Source organism: Trachymyrmex cornetzi, unplaced genomic scaffold, assembly GCF_001594075.2.
Source record: "Trachymyrmex cornetzi isolate Tcor2-1 unplaced genomic scaffold, Tcor1.1 scaffold482, whole genome shotgun sequence".
NCBI lineage: Eukaryota > Metazoa > Arthropoda > Insecta > Hymenoptera > Formicidae > Trachymyrmex > Trachymyrmex cornetzi.
Genome location: NW_017299641.1, coordinates 208,620 through 229,788, shown reverse-complemented (window position 1 = coordinate 229,788; position 21,169 = coordinate 208,620). Strand labels below are relative to the sequence as shown.

Here is a 21,169-nt window from a genome sequence, read left to right as displayed (position 1 = left end):
AGAGAGAGAGAGAGAGAGAGAGAGAGAGAGAGAGAGAGAGAGAAACCGAGGCGGCGCACGCCATTTTTATCCCGACACCAATATCCACCCGTCACCGAGCGAGTCGAGGCGGCGACTCCGAAACCGTTCGTTCGCGTTTCCGCTGAAACGCCGAACGGCCGAGAAAGACTTGTACAACATCGGGTTTACTTACCCTCGCGTAAGGACACCCCGCGGCACCGTTCCGCCACGCAACTCGCATAAAAGTCCCCGGTCCGGTACACCAAAATACCACCAAATTACGATCCAACACCGATCCGCCCGTCCACACACTCGACCGGCGCGCAACCGACTGAGCGGCGCGCAGCGCGCACCTACGCCGCCGCAGCTAGTCCCTTCGCGCAAAAAGTCGCGGAAAGTGGCGCTTCGCCGAATCGTCGCGCGCGCTGACCCGGTCGACGCGGAAAATTGGAAAAGGCCAAGCGCGCGCGCGCTCGCGTCTATCCGCCGGTTTCACCCCGAATCTCGCCCGAAGAACTGAACTGGATTCCGGAACGAGCGCGGGGATTTGTGGGGAACTGGTACAGTACGCGGTGTTAAACGCACCAACACTCGATGTGGACGTCACTTATGTCGCACTGTACACGTGTAATATGTCGCACACATCCAAGATAAAATGGTTCCTTATGTCCGTTTATATACATATATATAGAGTTTAATTTTAATCTTTCTCTCTCAACTAACTCTTCATCTTTTTCTAGTCCTAAGAATTAGAAAAAGATGAATAAAGTAAACCGCGATTAAATTAATTAATCATTGGTAGAAAGTCACATCAGAAAAATTTAATAAATACAATCTCGTTGTAAGTATTAAATCGGTTAATGATTATTTATTTATTTTGAGAATTAAATCATTGTTGTTAGTGCTTTTAATTATTAAGTAATTAATCACTTAATTTAAGACTTATAGTATTAAATTTGTTTAAGGTGCGTCTCGGTCATCGGAAAGAAAAGATCGATAAATTCAGCTACGAGATGATGTGTCGAATAAAACGTCATTTAATCTCGAATATGCGATATAAGATTCTTTGAGTGAGCAAATCGATGTAATATTATTTTCAAGAAAGCTTTCTTTAAAAAAACAAAACTTTTTACAAATATTTTTATGTTTTCGAATATTCGATTCTACAAAATCATAGCTTGATGTTTTAATTTATAAATGCAACGTCGAGACAGAGTTCAACTGTTATTTTGAAAACAAGATATTTTTCTTTAATTTTACAGATAACGCAACGTTAAATACGCTTGCAAAATTGTGAACAACAAAGAATATTCTCTTTAGAATGACGTCTTAAAAAAAAAGACAGTCTTACAAATTAGATTTTTAAGAAAAAACTATTTAAATCCTTGCGCTTCGTAAATTTTGAAACACAAAATATTATTTCATTATAATTTTCCTGTAATGCAAATTGTATATAAAATGAATATATAAATATATTAAATATGAAAAATAAATAAAATTGACATAAATAAGACTTTTTAACTAAACAAATCAACCTTCGAAGATGTGGTGTAGGTTCACGCCTTGGATAATTGCGAGCATTCCCATCTGTACTGTACCTGTCTCTCGACCGTTTTACGCCGGTCGGCGTAGGAATACACGATCGCTTATGACATCATCAATCCGTATTCTGGACCGCGGTCACGCCCCATCCTCCGCACTTGCACTCCTTAGAGCTTTTTAACTCTTTTTTTCCTCCCCCGTGATTATGTAAATAGTTGTTATGTTCGCTGTCGTTATCGCATGATAAAAATTCCGCGGTCGCGAAGAAGCTACCACTGAATTTAGCTTCGCAAACTTCGATTTCGAATGTCACGCGGGCATGCATTGTGCAGCCAATCGCGCCTCAGCATCAAAATACTCGCAGAGGAATTCAAATAGTCGAGAACGCGACTGTGCTCTTAGTCTGTAATTTTTCAAATTTTATTTCACGTTCGACCTTCGAATTATTATCACAAAAATTTCAATTGGTAAAATACATCTTACGTATTCTATATAATTTTTTTTTTTTTTCGTTTGCACTTCTCTTTTATAGGATGTAATAACAAACGCACCATAAAAAAAGAAAGAAATCGCAGTGATCGACTTAATAAATTTCCTGCGAAAAGTAGTTTTACTATTAATTTTTAATATGACTGCAGAGTGGATAATTTTTGAGTTTTGCGTAACAATACATATATTGGAATTTCATGTATGCGAAATTCATATATATAAAATGCGTACATTCGATATATACAATCTTAAACTTATGTATCATAAAACTTATGTGACTTATGTGTAATCTTGCAACTCCGCCTTTATCCCTTGCGGTCTTGACAAGAGTAATGCACTATATCACCATTGGGATATCTCGCAAAAGCGCTAAGGAAACAGGACTGATTAGTATTAATATAAATGATTTATGTCAATTTATGAGACCCTTATTCTATAATTCTTTAACATTATTGCAGTATCAATATGCATGTTTTATATATGGTAAAAAAACTATGCAATAATAATATAACGATACAGACGTCGTCGTTAAAAATTACAGAATAGGAGCCTTTTAAATATAAAACACGTGCGATAAATACTTTAAATACTTTAAATAATAAGACACATATACGAACCTTTGGTTACCAAATCGTTTTTTACAAACTGGACATATATTAAATTCTGTCATGAGGACACTCTGTGATTCGTAATGCATTCGTTGCTCCTGCACTTGTAAATGTTCCGCGTAAAGCAGCCCTTTGAGAACCTGTGTTCTTCGCCTTGCGTTCAAGTTATTCTGTAAGCTAACTTCCAGGAAATGTTTTATTCTACCAATAGGAACGGAATCCGGTAGCACCTCCAAGACTTTCATAGGATTTATCTTTGACGCGTGCTCCTCTAACAGTCGAAGGGCCATTTCTAAATCTGGCTGTGTCGTTCTTTGAATTTCCGGATTACAACCTTAAAGAGTAAAAATAATTATATATACATAATATTGTATTAAACAAATTTTGTCAATACTTACCAGCCATTAAAACTCCTTCGTTGTCGGGTTTCAATAACTGCTGAATTAGCAAAACGTATACTTCGTCAGCATTATCCGTCTGCTTTGGTTTCTCCAATGTACGATCTTGATCTTAAAGTATATAATATGCAAATAATTATGTATTATCTTTATTCGATTAATAATACTAAATATTTCAAAATCCACTTACTTTGATACCTTGTATATACATTTTGGCAATATTGTATTGCGCGTGGTATATCATTTAAAAGGCTAATATATATCGATATGGCTTGCTGATGACGACCGAGTCGTCCAAGTATAATTGCACGTTCTTCGAACAAACTGTCAAATGGAAAATGCACTAATATTGTTTCCGGTGTATAATGCGTCGATTTCTCTAGAAATTGTTGTAATTTCTGTCGAATGTGTTGCGAAATTTCTTTCTCCGCTGGCGTTGCATTTGCATTCATAGAAGCTAGACACTTTTCTTTGTACTGATGTATCAAAACATTATGGAATAACGGATTGGTGTCTTCCCAAACATGTACTACATGTTCCAAGTATTGTATCACTAAGTCTTTGTGAAAACGTAGAAGGTAATCCAATATCTTTGGTCTAGGTAAATGTTCAACTTCCTACAAACGCAACAAAAAATGCATAAATAAGGAAAATATTAAATGTGGAAATAAAACAAAAAAATACCTGTATATCTTCCATAAATATTCTAAGGCCTTGTTCAGGATCCTCCGTTAAAACCCATCCGGCAAACTTTAGTATTAGATCCATGTGATCCTTGCCGAGATGTTGCAAATACTGTATAGTTCTTTCAGTGCCTTTCAGACTAGAATCGTTTTCCTTTGCGTGTTTTTCTAGTAGCTCCAACGCTTTCTTGTGTTGTCCTTTGGTTTGATACAATATAATAAGCTCCGGATATTTCTGATGAATCAATAAAGTTTTCTCAGCTTCTGCCAAATGACAGTGATTCAGTCTAAGTAAAGGAGCTACCAAGGCGTCAGTGGTCTAAAACAAATTCCGTTCAATGTTTATTCCGTGTAAACAGCAAGAAATTTCTTCCACGCATAGATTTTTATTATCCTTCTTCTCTTTTACCTGCAAATAACATTTTAAAAGGGTCGTATCTATAATCTTTAGAAGCTGCTCCGTAGCTACAGCGGTTAAATTCTTTTCTCCATTTACTCCATTTTTTTCCTTACTAAGTTCTTTGTCCTTCGCCATTAGCTTATGCCTGACTTCAGTTAGAAAAACTATTAATGCACGTAAGCCCTTTTCTAAATCATGATCTTGTAGCTTTGGCAAACTGGGTGCTGGTTCATTGAGTTCATGAGTATTGGTCGAAGGTGTAACTAAATCTGGAAACAATCTTATCACCTCATATGGATCAGTTCCCAATTTCAAGAATAGATCCATTGCCTCTTGGAACCGTTTATTGTAGAACAGATGATGCGCGTACAATGTTTGTATTTTATACGTCTGTTTGACTTTTTCTTCATCTGTTATGTCTGATAAATTCTAAAATACATGTGAATAATATTGCATATATAAAAAATGAATAATTTATACATTAACATTAGATATAAGTAACGTACAGTTAATTTTAATGCCAGCTGAAACTGATTTTGCTCCAGCAAAGTCCTAATTTGTAAAGTAACATCAATTGCATTAATACACCAAATTTGACTAATGGATGCCACAAAGACTCTCCCTTGCTTGCATCGATATATAAGTCTAGCTTTATTTAAATCCTTTATTGTCTGAATATGTAGACATCCTTCCAATGTATACACTTCCAATCTGTCGTGCACGATACCAAGTAAGTAAGGATCATCCCATGCTAAAATGTTACAAACAAATTTGATTAATTATAATTAAAGAGAGAAATAATAACGATAGTCTATTCTCTATACCTATTGCATTAGGCGTATCTGACCATTTTACTGGATTGTGTTGAACCAATTCTCCTTTTGTATCCATGATAAATGATTGAGAATCTTTGCCCAGGACAAAAGAACTATCTGATAGTTTCGTAATACTTGGTTCTGGAGATTTACCAGTGGGAAAGAGCTCCTTAGGTTTATCGTTTAGGTCGAAAATCGTATAGGACAATCCACGAAATCCTAATATCAATGTTTCGCCGCACCTCAATAATTAATACAAATTAATCAAAATAGAGGCATATGCTGTAGCACTTCAATAATTGTTCAGCATGTGTTACCATGACAATTGACGAGGTATATCTGGCACTGTTAACTCAAAATCTTTAAATTCTTCAAACTTCTTTCCCTTCCAATAATACAGCTGTAATTTACGTTTGACAGCGACACATAAACGCACCACAGTGTTCTTTTCTCCTGTTAGGCTTTCGGTTGATTGAATCTCCAGAGTAAACAAAGTGGCGCCGCGAGTCTTTGGTAATTGACATATTTGTTGAAAGTTTGGTGAATTTAAATCATGAATGCATACAATGTTATCTAAAATTTTTCTCAATTAAACTGAGAGACAGAGATAATAATTATCAATTAATTCATGACATCAAGTATACCTGTTAGGATGATCAATAAATTATACTCCGGCACAACATCTATCTGATTGATGCGTTTTTTGTTAAAATTTTTGCTGTGACGTAACAATTCTAGTTTGTGACTGTCGTCAAACACCACTGGAACATTGTACATAAGAAGATGGCCTTCCCTGGTGCCTATTAGTAAGTTGTCATCTAAAACAATTAAAAATTCAATAAATACTCTGTCTATTCACAAGAATTCTCCTGATAATCGCACTACATAATCAACCAAAATTCATCTCTTACCGTAAGCAGCCATAGACTCAATTTGCACAGTGATATTTAATATAGACGTTTCTTCGTAAGCGTCGTGCATCGTTGCGGTTTTAAAAAAAATATCACACTTTATCAAATGAATTTTTCAAACTGTTGACGATACTCAAGTTGTTGGTCGACAAAGCATCAGAGTGCATTCTATTGCATTCTCCCACATTCTAAACGATTTTTGACTGGCGTTTGACAACCATCGCACAACAATCGCAAAATCGTAGCTGAGAACAGACCTTTAATAGTTTTGAGGATTCAGCTTAACATCGCTCGTCCAATCAGCGTCCCGCGGTCTTGCGTGACTTTTGAACGTCACATTTGTATACAAAACTTTCTATTATTTTCCTCTTTTTTTTATTATTCCGACCTCCTCACAAAAGAGCTGCGTTTCGTAATTCACTGTAAATCTTTTTTGCAAGTTTTTTTTATACCATAATACATATTTACATCATAGGTCTGTCGCGTTGCTTGCACCTTTTACACTCAGTATCTTCGCTTTCTCTCTTTTCAACGACCAAATATATATCTATATTTTATTTTAAGTTCAAAAATTTTTGGGGATTTCAAATGATTTCAAACAACGCAATAGACCTCATGAGCTACGTTCGGAAATGTTAGCCAAGTGTCGTTATGTATTATCTTATCCTTGTTTAACATTAAGTAAACAACAAGGATAAAATGATACACGGATGTAATCGAGTAACGTTTCCGAATGCAGACGGTTTGATAATTCAAAGATTGTATATGTAGTAGACAGGTGTGGTCATGTGGTAAGAGTTGTAGTTGTATGGGAAGCAGAAAATAGTATTGCGTAAAAAATGATGAGGCGTGTTGCTGTGGTACGTAACTGCACAAAGATTATAAAATGTAATAATAAAGAATCTTTGTATTTCCTATCGTTGATTATCTTTTCCAGATTGACATATAGTTTTTTTCTTTTTATAGCTGTGACTTATTATACTTTTACAATTATTAAAGTGAAATATATTAAAGTACATAATTATATAACAAATCTGATTAAATGGAGAAAGAAAAAGATAAGAATACACGAGAAATTTAACTATTACAAATAGCAGTTGTAATTTTTATTATTTGTAGTTGAATTGTCTGTACTTTTTAGTCTTTCTCTTTTTTCTTTCTTATTTATATCTGTACAGTGCTGGGATTTACTTGCACATTTCGGCCGATTTTCAACCTTTTCTGATTCCTGCCCCTTACTTCACCAACCCGCGCACAGCCTAAATGTCAATCGGTGCGCGGATTGGTGAAGAGGTAGGAATCAAGTTAAAAATCAGCCGAAATGTGCAAGTATAATCTCAGCATTGGTCTATGTGTATAATTTTAAACATAGCTAAAATATAGCCTGTGGAAAAAAATGTTATATATGAATATATTTTATATATAATTATATATTATATAATTTTATATAAATATGTTAATGTTTTATATAATTATATATGAAACATTTTTTCTCCCGGGAGTTTAACATAATTTTTATTCTTTAGACTTCGTACTCTATTTTTCCTTTTTTTTTTTCTTTCCAGTAACTAATTATAAGAAAATAATTATAAAATAATTTTTAATATTATACATGGATATATTAGGCTTTTTCTGTATAATTTTTACAATTTTTTATATAACTTATGTTATTTAACAAATATATATATAACACAAATAAAAATACCATGAAATATTGATAACCCATGGCACGTGATGGTCAAGTCCCTTGAAATTGACCTACCACAGAATGTGTTTATTTTAAACATATAAGTATAAAAATATGTAAAGCATAGATTTAGAAATCTTAATAAATAATACTGTCATTCAGGTAACTGGTGGAAACAAGGGTATCGGCTTTGCCATTGTCAAAGCCCTCTGTCAACAATACGATGGAAATGTTTATTTGACGGCTCGCGATACCGCTCGCGGCTTGAATGCCGTCAGTGAATTGAAAAAGCAAGGTTTGAATCCGAAGTTCCATCAATTGGATATCAATGATGACAACAGTGTTAATACATTCCGGGATTATTTGCAGAATACGTATGGTGGCCTCGACGTGCTGGTTAACAATGCTGCCATAATATTTCACGTAATTAAAGATATATTGCTATAGTAATTAGTTAATAATTAAAGACATATTATTAATATAGTAAACGCAGTATACGACAAATACATATTTCTAATTATTTATTTTTCAAAACGTGATTATTTCTAAAAAGAATGACTTGATTTTAAACAGAGAAAAAATATATTGCTTCCCTATTCATATTTGGATATAAATTGAATAATAACTGAACGATTTTGTAAAAATAAAATATCGAGATGATATATTGAAATTTACTTATTACAGAGCGATGCTACGGAGCCTTTTGGGTTCCAAGCGGAAGAAACTATACGAGTAAACTACTTCAGCTTGCGTAGAATGTGTACTGCTCTCTATCCATTACTCAGACCACACGCTCGGGTGGTTCATGTCTCGAGCAGTCTTGGATGTCTATCACAAATTACTGGTGATGACTTAAAAAAGAAATTAACCAATCCAAATTTGACTGAAACAGAATTGGATAAAATCATGCACGAATTCGTCGAGTAAGATTCAACATTTTTTAAAAAACAATTGCATTGATTATATGTTAATTTGGAAAGGTTTTTCGAGATTTATATTCTTATATGTAGATTTATTTCCAGTGCTGCAAAATCTGGTACGCATTTACAAGTCGGATGGTCAGATTCAGCATATGTGGCGAGTAAAATAGGCGTTAGCGCCTTAGCCGGTATTCACCAATCCATGTTCAATGCGGATCTCCAAGAAGACATTGTGGTGAATGCTGTACATCCTGGTTACGTAGATACTGATGGTACTTTGCATAAGGGAATTTTGACACCAGATCAAGGGGCTGTAGCTCCTGTTTACTGCGCATTGTTGCCGAAAAATACAGAGATAAAAGGAAAATTTATCTGGTACGATAAGACATTAGCAGATTGGAAGTAAGCATATGTAACAGATGGTAAACGGGTTTGTACCACTCCTACAATGCATAACATGTTCAAATATATAAGTAAACAAATACGTGAATGTTAAATAAATTATATCTATAACATATTTAATAAAAAAATAGAGTAAAGCTAGAAACATATAAAAAATCGTAAATAAACAATAAGCGAATCGGCCAATCACAGTAGAGAACGTAAAGTAAGCTGTTTCGCTCACAGTAAGTATATCTTACTGCCTTATGTTTTTTTATATGTTTCTGGCTTAAGGATAACAAAGACCTCACAAAAAATACAGAAACTATTTTGTTACAAATGTCTTTTATATTAAAACAACCGAATAAAAATATATACTGAAGAATGTTACATTATTACCCACGTTTTCAAAAAAAATTTGTGAATAATGCAAAACGATTCCATATATTATTTCTATACTAAATATGAAATATATGTAGTAATTAAAGAGAAGAAATGGATTCTTAATGTAAGCAATATATTTAGTGAAATTATGAGCTATCTTGCTTGAGCATTCATTGCTTCCCTTCTTGCCGCTTCAGTTAAAAGATGGATGTCTACTTCATCTACTGGAAGTTGTACGTATCGTACCACAGATCCACGGATAAAGCAATTTTTTACCGATAACTGCAATTTAATATACAATTCGTTAATTATATTTAATTGCACATTAATTTTAATTACATTGTGTGTCCATCATTGATGATTCAATTTGCATAATCCCTCTATTCATATGAAAAAAAGAGGTTTTCGTCAAATTGATAAACTGTGATATTTTGTAGCTTATGAGATGTCGATCAAAAGTTTCCACAGGTACAAAGTCTTCTATATTTTAAAAAATGGACAAATTTATTGTAGCATCATTTGAAAATTGCTATGTTGAGCCTAATTGTATTAAAAGTATTTACTTTTATCTACAGTACAGTTTGTTTTTTAACTGTATAAGCAATTAAAAACACTTATATAACCACATATGTATCCATTATCGAGATTCGTATCTCAATGCAAAGAAAAAGATAGTATGCTTGTAAATATGTATATTGGTATGTATGTATCTGTGTCGGTAGCTATTACATTAGTATATCTGACATTTTTATGTATAATTATATATAAATGTCTACACAGTTGAAAAAACTATACTATAGATATAAGTACTTTTCAATTTGTTTAGATTTAAAGCAGCAATTTTCAGAAATGTGTCCATTTTTTAAACATGGTTGTGCTTTATGAAGACTTTTGAGCAGACTCTCATAAGCTATAAAAGATGCCTTCCATTATTCATTGCCAATATTAAATATCTATAGTATACGTACATAACATGAAATACAGATTTTCAGTGCTCAGAGTGAATAACCAAAATATCACAGTTTGAGCTAATTTAATTAAAATTCTTTTCTAAAAACAATTAATACAAAATCCTTTATATGATAATATCAATGGTAATTAACGTACCATGTGAGGATACTTCTCTGAATCTGTTACGCTAATGTCAGCTAATTTTATGTTTAGATACTGATCGACAGAATATAATGTGCCGCAGATACTAAAACAAAATATCACATTGTACAATGTGTGTGATAGTCAGTCACACTACATTGAATTAGTACATATTAAAGGCTGTTTTAAATAAAGTATCTAAATGCAGTGACATAATAAATTCGACTTTGACAGTAAAATAATACAAGTATATTCTGTTAAATAACGTAATATTATCTAATCATTTAAAACATTTATATACTTTTACATTTAACTTTATTAACTTCATGTATAGTAGCTTTTAATATGCACTAATCTAATGTAAGGCGGAATTCGCTCACAATCAGTGTTGCTCAAAAAACATAATCATGTGATGACGTCTCACCTGAGGTCATTTTTCAATTCGACCACTACGTCCTTTCCAATCAAGGATTTGAAGAAGGAATAAAACAGCTGAAATTAAAAACACGCTCAGTTGAAATTGATACACGTCCGGGTGTTCGCATCCATGAAAAGCCGGATTCTACATGTCACCTTATTGTAAAAATCTTTACGTTAAGACTTACCATGATAATTTACGAAAGATCACTGTGATTATATATTCAGTATTGCATACGCTGGTTTACAAGTATTTATAATGATAAATGCGTTCCAAACAAATCTCGGCGGTAAAATTATAACCTATATCACGAAGCATCAATATGAATGAGCAATGCATGAAATAGAATATACATAGAATGGAAACTTTTGAACAATTCGCATAAATATTCAATGTTATTTGTAACTGCACGATGTGTACCTTCTGCACTTAAAATAATATTAAAGAGAAAAAATTGAAAATACAAAAAATTCAGTCATAGAAAAAACAAAGCTCGAAGTAAGGGTATATCCACACAAACTTGCATAGCCGCATAAACATATACATAAAGAAGATTATCCAATTGCAGTTCTCTTTTAAAGTCGTACATAAAATGTGATTGGATAATTTTCTTTATGCATACGTTTATGCGGCTATGCAAGTTTGTCTGGATATACCTTAAATTGTGATATGTATTCAACCTTGTTCATACGGATTCAGGCCGCCGTTCCATGAGCGGAAGTTTAAAGCGGAGCGTGACCAATCACAACTCTGCAGTCATTACTCAGCTTTCCTTTCTGCGATTGTGATTGGTCTCGCTGTTCCGTTCTGCTGTAAATTTCCGTTCATGGAACGGCGACCTAACATATGATTTTGTATATGCTGTATTTTTATATAATATATATAACAGAAAAAATCCATGGTAAAGTGACTCTAAACTTGAGTCGGAAAACCAATCAAGGGGAAATCAAAAAACAAAAAAAAATCAATTATTCATACAACAAAAGCTTAGCAATGACTTTAATCTTGATACATAATTTTGTCAAATAGGTTCCATACAAGAATTACGCAGGCTGTTTGAATAAAGCTTAATTGTCAAAGCATTCACGAAGAAAAATGAAGTTTTTATTAACGTTGTTACATGTTTAAATATTTGTAGATCTATAAATAGATATTAAATGAAGCAAACGCAATTTTTTGAGATAAATATTTAATATGATCTCTTAATGTGCAATAATATACAACAATATACCACCATGTGCTATGATCGATGCCCTTACCAATTGGTGCTTCTGCTATAACTGGCAGGACTTTGGACTTGATCGTCACTGATTAGGAAGCGGTATTTTTTACAGCTAAATATTGAAGACGAGAGTAAAGAATCCAAAGTTCTGCAACAATGTTTTCCACCTGCGTCAAGACGTTACGGACTACTAGCAAAGTAAAATTCTTCTCGAATTCGTCTCGATTTTCATCTTTCATTTGTTTCGTTGATTCTATCCATGATTCATATATAAGTACATTGCGTTCCATTGACTTTGACTTTAAAATTCGTTATTACAAACGTTCTTATTTTTGTGAAAAGCACGAAATACTGATAAGTCACTGTTTATAATTGTTAATTACTTCAAATAACTGTATCTTATGATAAATATAGTCATAGTTCAGTGAATTAGTATATATTGAAGGTTGCTTTATATAAAGTATCTAAATAAATTGTGACATAACGTGCTCAATTTTGACAATGAAATCATACGTGTATATTCTTTCTAAATAATGTGACAATATTATTGTTGGTATTTAATCATTTAAAATATGTATACATTTGCTTTTTGCTAATTTTGTGTGCGGTAGTTTCCAGTATGCACTAATTTAGTGCAACATAAGTGTCTGAATTTGTCATTAAACATAGATTTGTAGTTGTTTTCTAATTATTTGTGAAATTAAATTTAAACATCTCATAAATGTGTCACTTATTTTCAGTTTGCCTCATTGGTGCGTTACGAATCTACTTTGGTGATTGCAGAGCATAACAATGAAAATCTATTGCCACTCACCTGCAACACATTGACAGCTGCCAAGAAGATCGGCGGCGATATCACTGTACTGGTGGCTGGTACTAAATGCCAAGCAGTTGCACAGAATGCGTGCAAAGCCAAAGGCGTGTCTAAGGTCTTCCTCGCAGACAGCGATGCGTTTAAGGGATTTACTGCAGAATCGTTGACGCCACTTATACTTAAGCTGTGCAACGAACACAAATTTACACATATATTAGCTGGTGCAAGTGCATTTGGCAAGGCATTACTTCCCCGAGTTAGTTTACAATTTATTCTCTTCTAAGAAATTATACCAACTGTGTCAATTTTACGTTAATTCATATAAATCTATTTAATTGAAGATTGCAGCCAAGTTAGATGTATCGCCAATAAGCGATATTATCAACATAAAAGCTTCGGATACCTTTGTACGTACAATATACGCTGGTAATGCCATTCAAACTCTTAAGTCTAAGGACAATGTAAAGATAATATCCATAAGAGGTACTTCTTTCGAGTTGCTACCTTTAGAAGGTGGAGACGCTAAGTGTGAAACTGTCCCTACTGACGATTATACTTCAAATCAAGTGCAATACGTCAAACAAGAGCTCAGCAAATCCGACAGGCCAGAATTAACATCTGCCAAAGTTGTGATTTCCGGCGGACGTGGAATGAAGTCCGGAGAAAACTTTCAATTGTTGTATACATTGGCAGACAAGCTCAATGCGGCGGTTGGAGCATCCCGTGCCGCGGTCGATGCTGGTTTTGTGCCAAACGATATGCAAATAGGGCAAACTGGGAAAATTGTTGCACCTGTAAGTAAAAAATTAATTACTAGAATATACTTTATTGGAATAACTCTCGTCTTAATCTTGTCTTAAACACCAATAACTTTATGATTGTGATTTTAGAATCTCTACATAGCAATTGGAATTTCGGGAGCAATTCAGCATCTTGCTGGAATGAAGGACTCTAAGACGATTGTAGCTATTAACAAGGACCCGGAAGCTCCCATTTTTCAAGTAGCAGATTATGGATTGGTCGCAGACTTATTTAAGGCTGTTCCTGAATTAACGGAGAAATTATAAATTGCAAACAGGGCTTATATAAATTATATTTCAAATAATTATTTTTATATATTTTATTATATTGTATTATAATACAGGAATTTTAGAATAAAATTTTTATGATGGTTTTTAACAAAAATTAATTTATTATTCTAATGGTTACAATCTGTTTACATAATGTCAATAAAAATAAGTTAAGTAAAGTGTATTTTTTAATAATAAAAACTTCAAAAATTAATAAGGCAAAGAGGGAAGCCTAATATGTACTAATATTACATACATTATATTGTATATATATATATGTATACATATATATTATAATTACATATTTACGTATAATATATTAGTAATTACTTTCTTTTTATACAACAAATAAAATGGAAAATAACTTGAACAGAACGTTTAGCATTGGACGCTGATAACACATCTATTAATTAAGATAGACTGTGACTTAAAATATATTGATTTTTGACCATTTTGGCAAGTGTAAAAAGTGCATTTTTTCCATATCTACTATTTTTTTTGTGCCAATGCATCAGTAATACTATTACTTTTGTTTTCATGTCTTCTTCTAAATTCATAGTCGTAGTAAGACATTCACAGCATTTGAAAGCGAGTGTGGCAAAGTAGATAGCGCACTGATCTGTTATGCCAGAGATCCCGGGTTTGATTCTCGGTAAAATCAAAGTATTTTCATACACTCGTTCTCCTCTCGGAAGGAAGCGGCAACCCACGGAGAGTATCCTGCCAAGAACACTTCTCCGAACAAAAACTTCGTCGTTCGAAATGGACCTTAAACTATAAGATCCCATATAAACTGTGTACGTTCCACAGGCATATGAGAAAAGTCACCACGCTCGGAATTAATACATATATATATCTCATATTATGGATTCCACAGATATGATTCCCGTTTTAACAGAGAATATATTCAAAACTTATTAGAAACAAAAGAAGAAAAAAAGAGAACAAGCAAATGGGTGTACCCATGAAAGAGAAGAAGTCGAAATGTGCCTTGTATTTCATAGGTACGCCCGTTTGCTCGTTCTTTTTTTTATATATATATATATATATATTAATTCCGAGCGTGATGACTTCTTTAATATGGAGTATCAGGTTGCTCCTTGCCCTGATGAAGCGAATCCTGCAAGGTTCGTGAAACGTTGGCATTTCAAGAATGGATCTAGACACGGGGAAAACCCGCAAAACACATAATCTTTATAGAAAGCACCCATGGAAGCCTCAAGAATATTATTTAAAATAACCCTGAAAGAGTAAAGCCTGCGCAGACAGATTTTGAACAGAGCCTGTTACCAATTTTTAATTGCAAAAAGGCATCAAATTGTATATAGAATTTATCTGATATTGTCAGCACATTGCTGCCAGAAATATAACAAAACCTGTTTATAGAAACCGAGCAAAGTCTTGCATAACCTGACGGCAGATTGAGAACAGATTGAGAACAGAATCTGATTCAAGCAGACTGCTCGATTTCTGCCACCAATCTCCTGGCATAGCCTGTCAACAGTGTCAACAGGCTTTGTCGACAAATCCATAGTCAAATGCGGACACAGATGACTGGTAGTCAAAATCCGATGAAGTTTGCTGCCAATTTGGCCCCAAATTGCTAACATTTTGCTATCAGGGAAGTTTTTATAAATATTTAAAAATATTTTATAAATATTGTATAATTGTCTGGGTATAGTGCGATTTAGGAAACGGATTTCATTCTTGTAAAAATCGTAATTGCATACTGAAAGTATTCTCATTTTAACTCTCCACCACTTTGTGTCTTTTTAATTAAAGCACAATCAATATCATATGTTTTTTCAAAATTCTAAGTCCGGCATCCACGTGACGTAATGAGTTGTGGATACCAGCGACACCCAACGTTAAACGATGTGGAATGGGTTTGAATCGGTTATTACATGCGTGCTAAAATCAATTATTATTACGAAATAAAGTGTAATTAAATACGAAACTAATATACGTTAAATACATTTGCAAAGTGATCATTTCTTTCTTGCAAGAGTATTTGCTTACAGTAAGTACGTGTCTATCGTTCTACTTAATAAACACTGTTACAGGTTATGTTATACATATCTCTGTAAAAAAACCGTTTTACGAAACTCAAATTATTTACCATAATTTTACAACATGCTTTTTGTTTCTTGTTTCTTGCTGTTTATCTCTTGCCTTTTTGATCAAGAAAGCAAGAGACAGACAGCAAGAAACAGGAAACAAAAAGCACATTGTAGAATTAGCCTTATTGTTACTGGATGTAAATCTCATTTATCTGGAGACACTGGTAGTGTCTCGGCGTTAAGCCAAAGCAAAGCGACACTGCCGTGGCCTCCTTTACGCGAACCGAAGAGTTTCAAAAATACATAAATTGGAATGTTATATTTTCGAAGTATTAAGTAAAATATAATATTTTTATTATTCTCTCTCTCTCTCTCTCTCTCTCTCTCTCTCTCTCTCTCCAATTTTAATTTATAGAATGTGGCAAATTTTTATATTTATAGAATATGCAGAGTATTCGCCAGTGTGTTAAACAATTAGCATCATATAGCAAATCTGCTATAAACAAGACGAGTATACTATCAAGTGCAACAAATTTTGCACAAACGCCAACATGCAATGTGCATATTTCTGCAATCTGTTGCAGAACTGATTTGAGTAAATACGAAACTCCGACAAGGTTTTTAGATAATAACAAAACTGTATTTCCACCTCAAAAACCAGATGAAGAGAGAAGACCTGCTGTAAGTTATATTGTGTATGTGTACTAAATATTGGTTATTATTAAGTTATTAATCATTTCGCTTGTACATTGTTTTTTAGTATGTATGTCATATGAAAGCCAATATAAAGTACAGTCCGAAGAAAATGTGGTACGTCGCAGGCTTTGTACGAGGAATGACCGTGGACGAAGCCGTAAAACAATTGAGTTTTATGTATAAGAAAGGCGCTGAGATTGCAAAGGAAGTTATACTAGAAGCTCAACGTTTGGCTGTAGAGGAACACAACGTTGAATTTAAAAGTAATTTGTGGGTCGGTGAGTATATGAATAAACCAATACTTGAGATTTCTGTTTTGCGTATTCTTATGTACTAAACCTTTTAATCATTCGATTAATATCAAGGAAATAATTATTTCTTGTGCAGCGGAATCATTCAGTACCAAAGGTATTGTAATAAAGGGTATACGACGACATGCTAGGGCACGCAAAGGAATTGTGCATTACAGATATTGCCACTATTTTGTACGCTTGGAAGAAGGAGCGCCACCTAAGCACTATTATCAGACACATCCTAAAACTGGCGAGGAATTGTTAAACAATTGGATGAAGCAGCTGCATATGCGCAAAATACCGAATTCTTTGTAATATTAGAAATACGATTATAATACTGTAAATATATTATTTAAGAACTATTTACAAATCATATATATCAAAGGTACATCTTTCAGCACTTATTTCAATTTTATAGTGATTCATTAATAATGTGCTGTTTCTCTAAGATTATAACTTGTAACAGATCTTTCTTCACCTGACTATTGAAATAGAAATAAAGTCTTGTTTTAATCTAGAAAGGATTTTGTACTTAATCAAATTGGTTTTGCTATGACGCTAAATGCTTAACGCATTGGTGAATACTTTACAGTCCGTAAATATGAAAATTTGCTATATATTAATTTCTATAAAACACAAATTATAATTGAATGCTGATAAAATTATTACAGTATATTAAACTTAATACAACGAAAATATAACATTCCAAGAGATGTATAAAACGTTTGGTTTTGCAGAGAAGTGTAAAACAAATTAAAATACGTTAATGTTTTATTTTAAATCGTACATTGATACAATAACGTGAAATTGTGCTCAATTATATTAATATTGTATAGCCATAGAGACATTACACAAAAGAAAATGACAGATTTTATTCCTTATACAGAAGTGATATCTTTATTTATCATCTGCAAATATGTGTTAATTTACAACTTTAGTTTAGTTCTCCTCCAGTGACGCCTCTTCGCATTATACCTAAAAACATACATAAAAAATTACAGCTTTAATGTATAGACCTTTCGTATTTATATAATAGTTATCGATTTCTAGTAGATAATCTGTTATTTCTTGTTCTATATTTTATCATATGTTTGAGCTCTAATACAGCTAAAATATTGCAATGCTGCTGTAATATTAGAATATTCTAAGCTTCATGACTATGTCAAAAGTAAATATCAAGAATTGAAATATTTCTATTTTTTAATATGTTATAAAATAATTATTTTTAATAATCTCATGTGTTACATCTATAGTAAAAAAATCACAACGATGATTTAAATTCTCAAAACAATCTATCAAATTCGAGATCTTTAAACAAAAGAAAACATTTAATTCTTATTAAATCTTATTCAGATTGATGTTTTAATCTTTTTTCGCAATTTAAAACTATAATTCTATTTTTGTTTTTTTGATACAAATACTATATAGCAATGTTATAGTAACGTTTGCGCAATTATATGCAAGAAAACGAGCGACGTTTATAATCAATGCAAGGAATTGAAGTGAGTATCCGTGTGCATCTTAAATATTAAGTAAGCATTCTTTTATGTCATACAAATATAAAATATATTCACTAATCAGACTTTCAGACTTGAACTTACCGGATAGTATTACCGGTCCGCATTCTCACCCATTGGGGAATCGGTCTGTTTTGCTTCAATTTTTTCGCAAGCTTTCGCTTGATAATAAACGTCTTGTGAGCCGACTGAAACAAATACGAAATAAATTTAGAGCTTACAGATATGATTTTTAAATGTTTTTACATGAAAGAAGATAGGATTGCGAGAAAGTAAATGGATATATTGAGAATATGCGTAAAACTCACCATCGTGCCTACTCACACTTCTGTGGAAACACGTCAAGTGAAAGAGAAAAGCGGTTAAAAATGAACATGAACGTACACGCGGTTAAAATATTTTCTAGAAGGGCGTTCGATACATAGTTATGGATCCTCTTCTGAATGGATCCACCAATCACAGCTGAGAATTCTGGTAAAGGCGAGACCAGGCGAGACTATTGGCTGCGTTCAGCGGATTCAACAGTTGAGTGAGTGCTCATCAATGGGCGCATTCAGCGGACTCAACAGTTGAGTGAGCGCTTACTGTTATTGATGCATTCTTCTAAATCTAAACTTTTGATTGGATGAGCTAAAAGAATACACCAATAACAGCGAGCGCTTACTCAACTATTTAGTCCGCTGAATGCGTCCAATGGGTGCATTCAGTACTACGGCCGGTATTCATAGTCGATTCTTATTTCAAGACCGTCTTAAGTAATGTCTTAAGACGCTAATGCAGCCCTCTGATTGGTTCGTGACTTCTTAAGACCGTACTTAAGACGGTCTTGAATATAAGATCTGATTATGAATCCCGGCCTACGACCACTCATTGGGTGCATTCAGTACTACACCCGCTCACTGAGCGCTCAGTGAGCTCTTGCATTTGATTGGCATATTCCATTAGATCTAAAAATATACACCAATTAGATATAAGAGCTCACTGAGCGCTCAGTGAGCGGTTGTAGTACTGAATGCACCCATTAGGTGCATCCAGAAGCACGACCGCTCATTGAGCTCTCATTGAGCTCTTGTATCTGTTTGGTCTATATTTTTCGATCTAATGGAATATGCCAATCAGATGAAAGAGCTCACCGAGCGCTCAGTGAGCGGTCGTGCTTCTGGATGCACCCATTGACTGCGTTCAACGGACTCAACAGTTGAATGAGCGCTCGCTGTTATTGGTGTATACTTTTAGATATCATACAATCAGCATTTTAGATCAAGAAGAATATATCAACAACAACGAGTGCTTACTCAATTGTTGAGTCCGCTGAATGCGCCCAATGTACCCAATAGAAGTCGTAAGGTTTGTTCGCGTCGCATCCAACTAGAGTCCTAGATTTATCAAAGAGGCGCAACCTGCTTAAGTCAGTATGACAAAGGTGCTAAGGAGAGTACTAAACATGGCCGACATGCTGTGAAACTGTCTTTAAACTATGTCAAACAAGGGCCGCGGTCCGATACACGCTCACAACGCTTAAAAATCATTTCATCCTTGTTGTTTGTCAAATGTTAAACGAAGACAAATAATGCTCATGAGCGTTGTCAGCATGATTCGGACCACGGCCAAGATAAGACGTGTATGATAATGTGAGATAGAATGTATAGGATAAAATGAAATAGAAATATGTCACTAGTACTATAAATGGCTGCCAAGTCACGCAATTGGTCAGATTGCAACAACGAATCAGAATGCATAACACCGGTTGCGCCTCTCTGATAAATCTAGGACTCTAAGGTCCGTTTCCACCAATGCAGATCAACTTTAATCTCGGTTCAACTTACTCTTTGCCTTTTTCTAGTTCTAAAGATTAGAAAAAGACGAAGAGTAAGTTGAACCGAGATTAAAGTTAATCTATATTGGTGGAAATGGGCATAAAGGTGCAGACACATGGAGCCATCAAGCTTCAAGCAGCGGAAGCAGCAACCAATCAGCGAGACGATAAGTGCAGTGGCGTAAAAAATATTTTTTACACCACTGCCAGTCCAGCTGATTGGTTGCTGCTTCTGCTGCTTGACGCTTGACGGCTCCATGTGTCTGCACTTTGACTCCAACATGCTTCAACATGTTCCTACCATAGCTCCTACTCACACTAAACACGTTTGAGTGAGTAGGAGCTACAGTTGGAGGAAGTAGGAGTATGTTGGAGCATGTGACGCGAACAAACCTGTAGACGATTGTAGAGTCTTAAGTCGTAGGAAATTGATCAATTCTAATCGAATATTCTCCTTATACTTGATTGCGATTGGTTGGTTTCCTACGACTTAAGGCTCCACCGTCTACGATTTCTATGTAGAGAACCCTTAATTTGTGAACACAACGAACTATAGATGGCACCAAAATCATTTAAAATGTCGTTCCAAGGATAAAGCAGAATTATTCGTTGAATTATTTTTTTATTCTTTAAAAATTTGCTCTAAGGAATTATACAATTTCTTTCGAATAATTTTTCTTTTTTCTTTTGGATTTTTGTGTATTTTTATTGTTAGCCTATTTTTTTTAGTTGAACTTCTTGCACGGTTCATCTTTTCTCTCCAGCGTGAAGAGAAAAGGAAGAAAGATAAACCGTGCAAAAACTTTAGCTGAAAAAAAAAAAAACAGACCCTGTGTTAATTTTAATGTTTATTCTCTTTAAGCCTTGTGTCCACGATGCTAGAAATCGGTCCGAGATCTCGGACAGAGAAAAAATTAACAAATCACATTTGAACAATTTGATCACATGACCAT

General features: G+C 34.0%; 7 protein-coding genes across 13 annotated transcripts in view; 3 read left to right on the top strand and 4 right to left on the bottom strand.

Annotated features, from left to right (window-relative positions):
• beta-Spec (spectrin beta chain) overlaps positions 1–369 on the bottom strand; it is a 42,691-nt gene extending 42,322 nt beyond the window's left edge. For 3 of the 5 annotated variants that reach the window (XM_018513924.1, XM_018513926.1, XM_018513927.1), the window contains exon 1: positions 194–368. The gene's annotated coding sequence lies outside the window, so the exon portion shown is untranslated. Of the gene's footprint in view, positions 1–193 lie in introns of all 5 variants that reach the window. The other 2 variants (XM_018513925.1, XM_018513921.1) reach the window with 2 other exon arrangements.
• Positions 370–2,144: 1,775 nt separating this feature from the next.
• Positions 2,145–6,053, bottom strand: Vps39 (vacuolar protein sorting 39). Its single transcript, XM_018513851.1, has 11 exons — positions 5,847–6,053; positions 5,580–5,753; positions 5,253–5,508; positions 4,945–5,177; positions 4,627–4,871; positions 4,130–4,549; positions 3,722–4,039; positions 3,228–3,654; positions 3,038–3,148; positions 2,649–2,973; positions 2,145–2,400 (listed from the first exon to the last, which is right to left on the bottom strand). The coding sequence occupies exons 1-11, from the start codon at positions 5,914–5,916 to the stop codon at positions 2,337–2,339; spliced, it is 2,643 nt and encodes an 880-aa protein (XP_018369353.1). The 5' UTR covers positions 5,917–6,053; the 3' UTR covers positions 2,145–2,336.
• A 558-nt stretch (positions 6,054–6,611) lies between these two features.
• On the top strand, positions 6,612–8,991 carry LOC108765262 (carbonyl reductase [NADPH] 3). The gene is made up of 4 exons (XM_018513881.1): positions 6,612–6,706; positions 7,696–7,956; positions 8,218–8,456; positions 8,556–8,991. Exons 1-4 carry the CDS (start codon positions 6,686–6,688, stop codon positions 8,857–8,859), a joined length of 825 nt encoding a protein of 274 aa, XP_018369383.1. The 5' UTR covers positions 6,612–6,685; the 3' UTR covers positions 8,860–8,991.
• A 370-nt stretch (positions 8,992–9,361) lies between these two features.
• LOC108765275 (U6 snRNA-associated Sm-like protein LSm2) lies at positions 9,362–11,187 on the bottom strand. Its single transcript, XM_018513900.1, has 4 exons — positions 10,916–11,187; positions 10,735–10,802; positions 10,326–10,416; positions 9,362–9,500 (listed from the first exon to the last, which is right to left on the bottom strand). The coding sequence occupies exons 1-4, from the start codon at positions 10,916–10,918 to the stop codon at positions 9,372–9,374; spliced, it is 291 nt and encodes a 96-aa protein (XP_018369402.1). The 5' UTR covers positions 10,919–11,187; the 3' UTR covers positions 9,362–9,371.
• Positions 11,188–11,877: 690 nt separating this feature from the next.
• On the top strand, positions 11,878–13,840 carry wal (electron transfer flavoprotein subunit alpha wal). The gene is made up of 4 exons (XM_018513872.1): positions 11,878–12,148; positions 12,691–13,020; positions 13,106–13,558; positions 13,655–13,840. The coding sequence occupies exons 1-4, from the start codon at positions 12,107–12,109 to the stop codon at positions 13,829–13,831; spliced, it is 1,002 nt and encodes a 333-aa protein (XP_018369374.1). The 5' UTR covers positions 11,878–12,106; the 3' UTR covers positions 13,832–13,840.
• A 1,528-nt stretch (positions 13,841–15,368) lies between these two features.
• Positions 15,369–17,278, top strand: mRpL22 (mitochondrial ribosomal protein L22). 3 transcript variants are annotated; one of them, XM_018513895.1, is made up of 4 exons: positions 15,369–15,455; positions 16,336–16,575; positions 16,655–16,868; positions 16,978–17,278. In XM_018513895.1, the coding sequence occupies exons 2-4, from the start codon at positions 16,339–16,341 to the stop codon at positions 17,196–17,198; spliced, it is 672 nt and encodes a 223-aa protein (XP_018369397.1). In that variant the 5' UTR covers positions 15,369–15,455; positions 16,336–16,338; the 3' UTR covers positions 17,199–17,278. The 3 variants fall into 3 exon arrangements, with proteins under 3 accessions (XP_018369397.1, XP_018369395.1, XP_018369396.1); XM_018513893.1 differs by lacking the exon at positions 15,369–15,455 and adding an exon at positions 15,700–15,854; XM_018513894.1 differs by lacking the exon at positions 15,369–15,455 and adding an exon at positions 15,700–15,858.
• A 479-nt stretch (positions 17,279–17,757) lies between these two features.
• On the bottom strand, positions 17,758–18,791 carry RpL39 (ribosomal protein L39). The gene is made up of 3 exons (XM_018513898.1): positions 18,709–18,791; positions 18,485–18,588; positions 17,758–17,858 (listed from the first exon to the last, which is right to left on the bottom strand). The coding sequence occupies exons 1-3, from the start codon at positions 18,709–18,711 to the stop codon at positions 17,810–17,812; spliced, it is 156 nt and encodes a 51-aa protein (XP_018369400.1). The 5' UTR covers positions 18,712–18,791; the 3' UTR covers positions 17,758–17,809.
• Between the last annotated feature and the right edge of the window lie 2,378 nt (positions 18,792–21,169).

Coding starts and splice junctions, on each gene's coding strand:
- wal (XM_018513872.1), top strand. CDS start 12,107: ATGTTTTCCACCTGCGTCAAGACGTTACGGACTACTAGCAAA. Junction 12,149..12,690: donor CGTTACGGACTACTAGCAAA/GTAAAATTCTTC, acceptor ACTTATTTTCAG/TTTGCCTCATTGGTGCGTTA. Junction 13,559..13,654: donor CTGGGAAAATTGTTGCACCT/GTAAGTAAAAAA, acceptor TTGTGATTTTAG/AATCTCTACATAGCAATTGG.
- RpL39 (XM_018513898.1), bottom strand. Junction 17,859..18,484: donor CGGACCGGTAATACTATCCG/GTAAGTTCAAGT, acceptor GTATGTTTTTAG/GTATAATGCGAAGAGGCGTC.
- LOC108765275 (XM_018513900.1), bottom strand. Junction 10,417..10,734: donor GAATTGAAAAATGACCTCAG/GTGAGACGTCAT, acceptor ATTTTGTTTTAG/TATCTGCGGCACATTATATT. Junction 9,501..10,325: donor CAGAGAAGTATCCTCACATG/GTACGTTAATTA, acceptor ATTAAATTGCAG/TTATCGGTAAAAAATTGCTT.
- LOC108765262 (XM_018513881.1), top strand. CDS start 6,686: ATGATGAGGCGTGTTGCTGTG. Junction 7,957..8,217: donor ATGCTGCCATAATATTTCAC/GTAATTAAAGAT, acceptor TACTTATTACAG/AGCGATGCTACGGAGCCTTT. Junction 8,457..8,555: donor ATCATGCACGAATTCGTCGA/GTAAGATTCAAC, acceptor ATTTATTTCCAG/TGCTGCAAAATCTGGTACGC.
- Vps39 (XM_018513851.1), bottom strand. CDS start 5,916: ATGCACGACGCTTACGAAGAAACGTCTATATTAAATATCACTGTGCAA. Junction 5,754..5,846: donor TGAGTCTATGGCTGCTTACG/GTAAGAGATGAA, acceptor TAATTGTTTTAG/ATGACAACTTACTAATAGGC. Junction 2,401..2,648: donor AAACGATTTGGTAACCAAAG/GTTCGTATATGT, acceptor CTGTTTCCTTAG/CGCTTTTGCGAGATATCCCA.
- mRpL22 (XM_018513895.1), top strand. CDS start 16,339: ATGCAGAGTATTCGCCAGTGTGTTAAACAATTAGCATCATATAGCAAA. Junction 16,576..16,654: donor ATGAAGAGAGAAGACCTGCT/GTAAGTTATATT, acceptor ATTGTTTTTTAG/TATGTATGTCATATGAAAGC. Junction 16,869..16,977: donor TAAAAGTAATTTGTGGGTCG/GTGAGTATATGA, acceptor TTTCTTGTGCAG/CGGAATCATTCAGTACCAAA.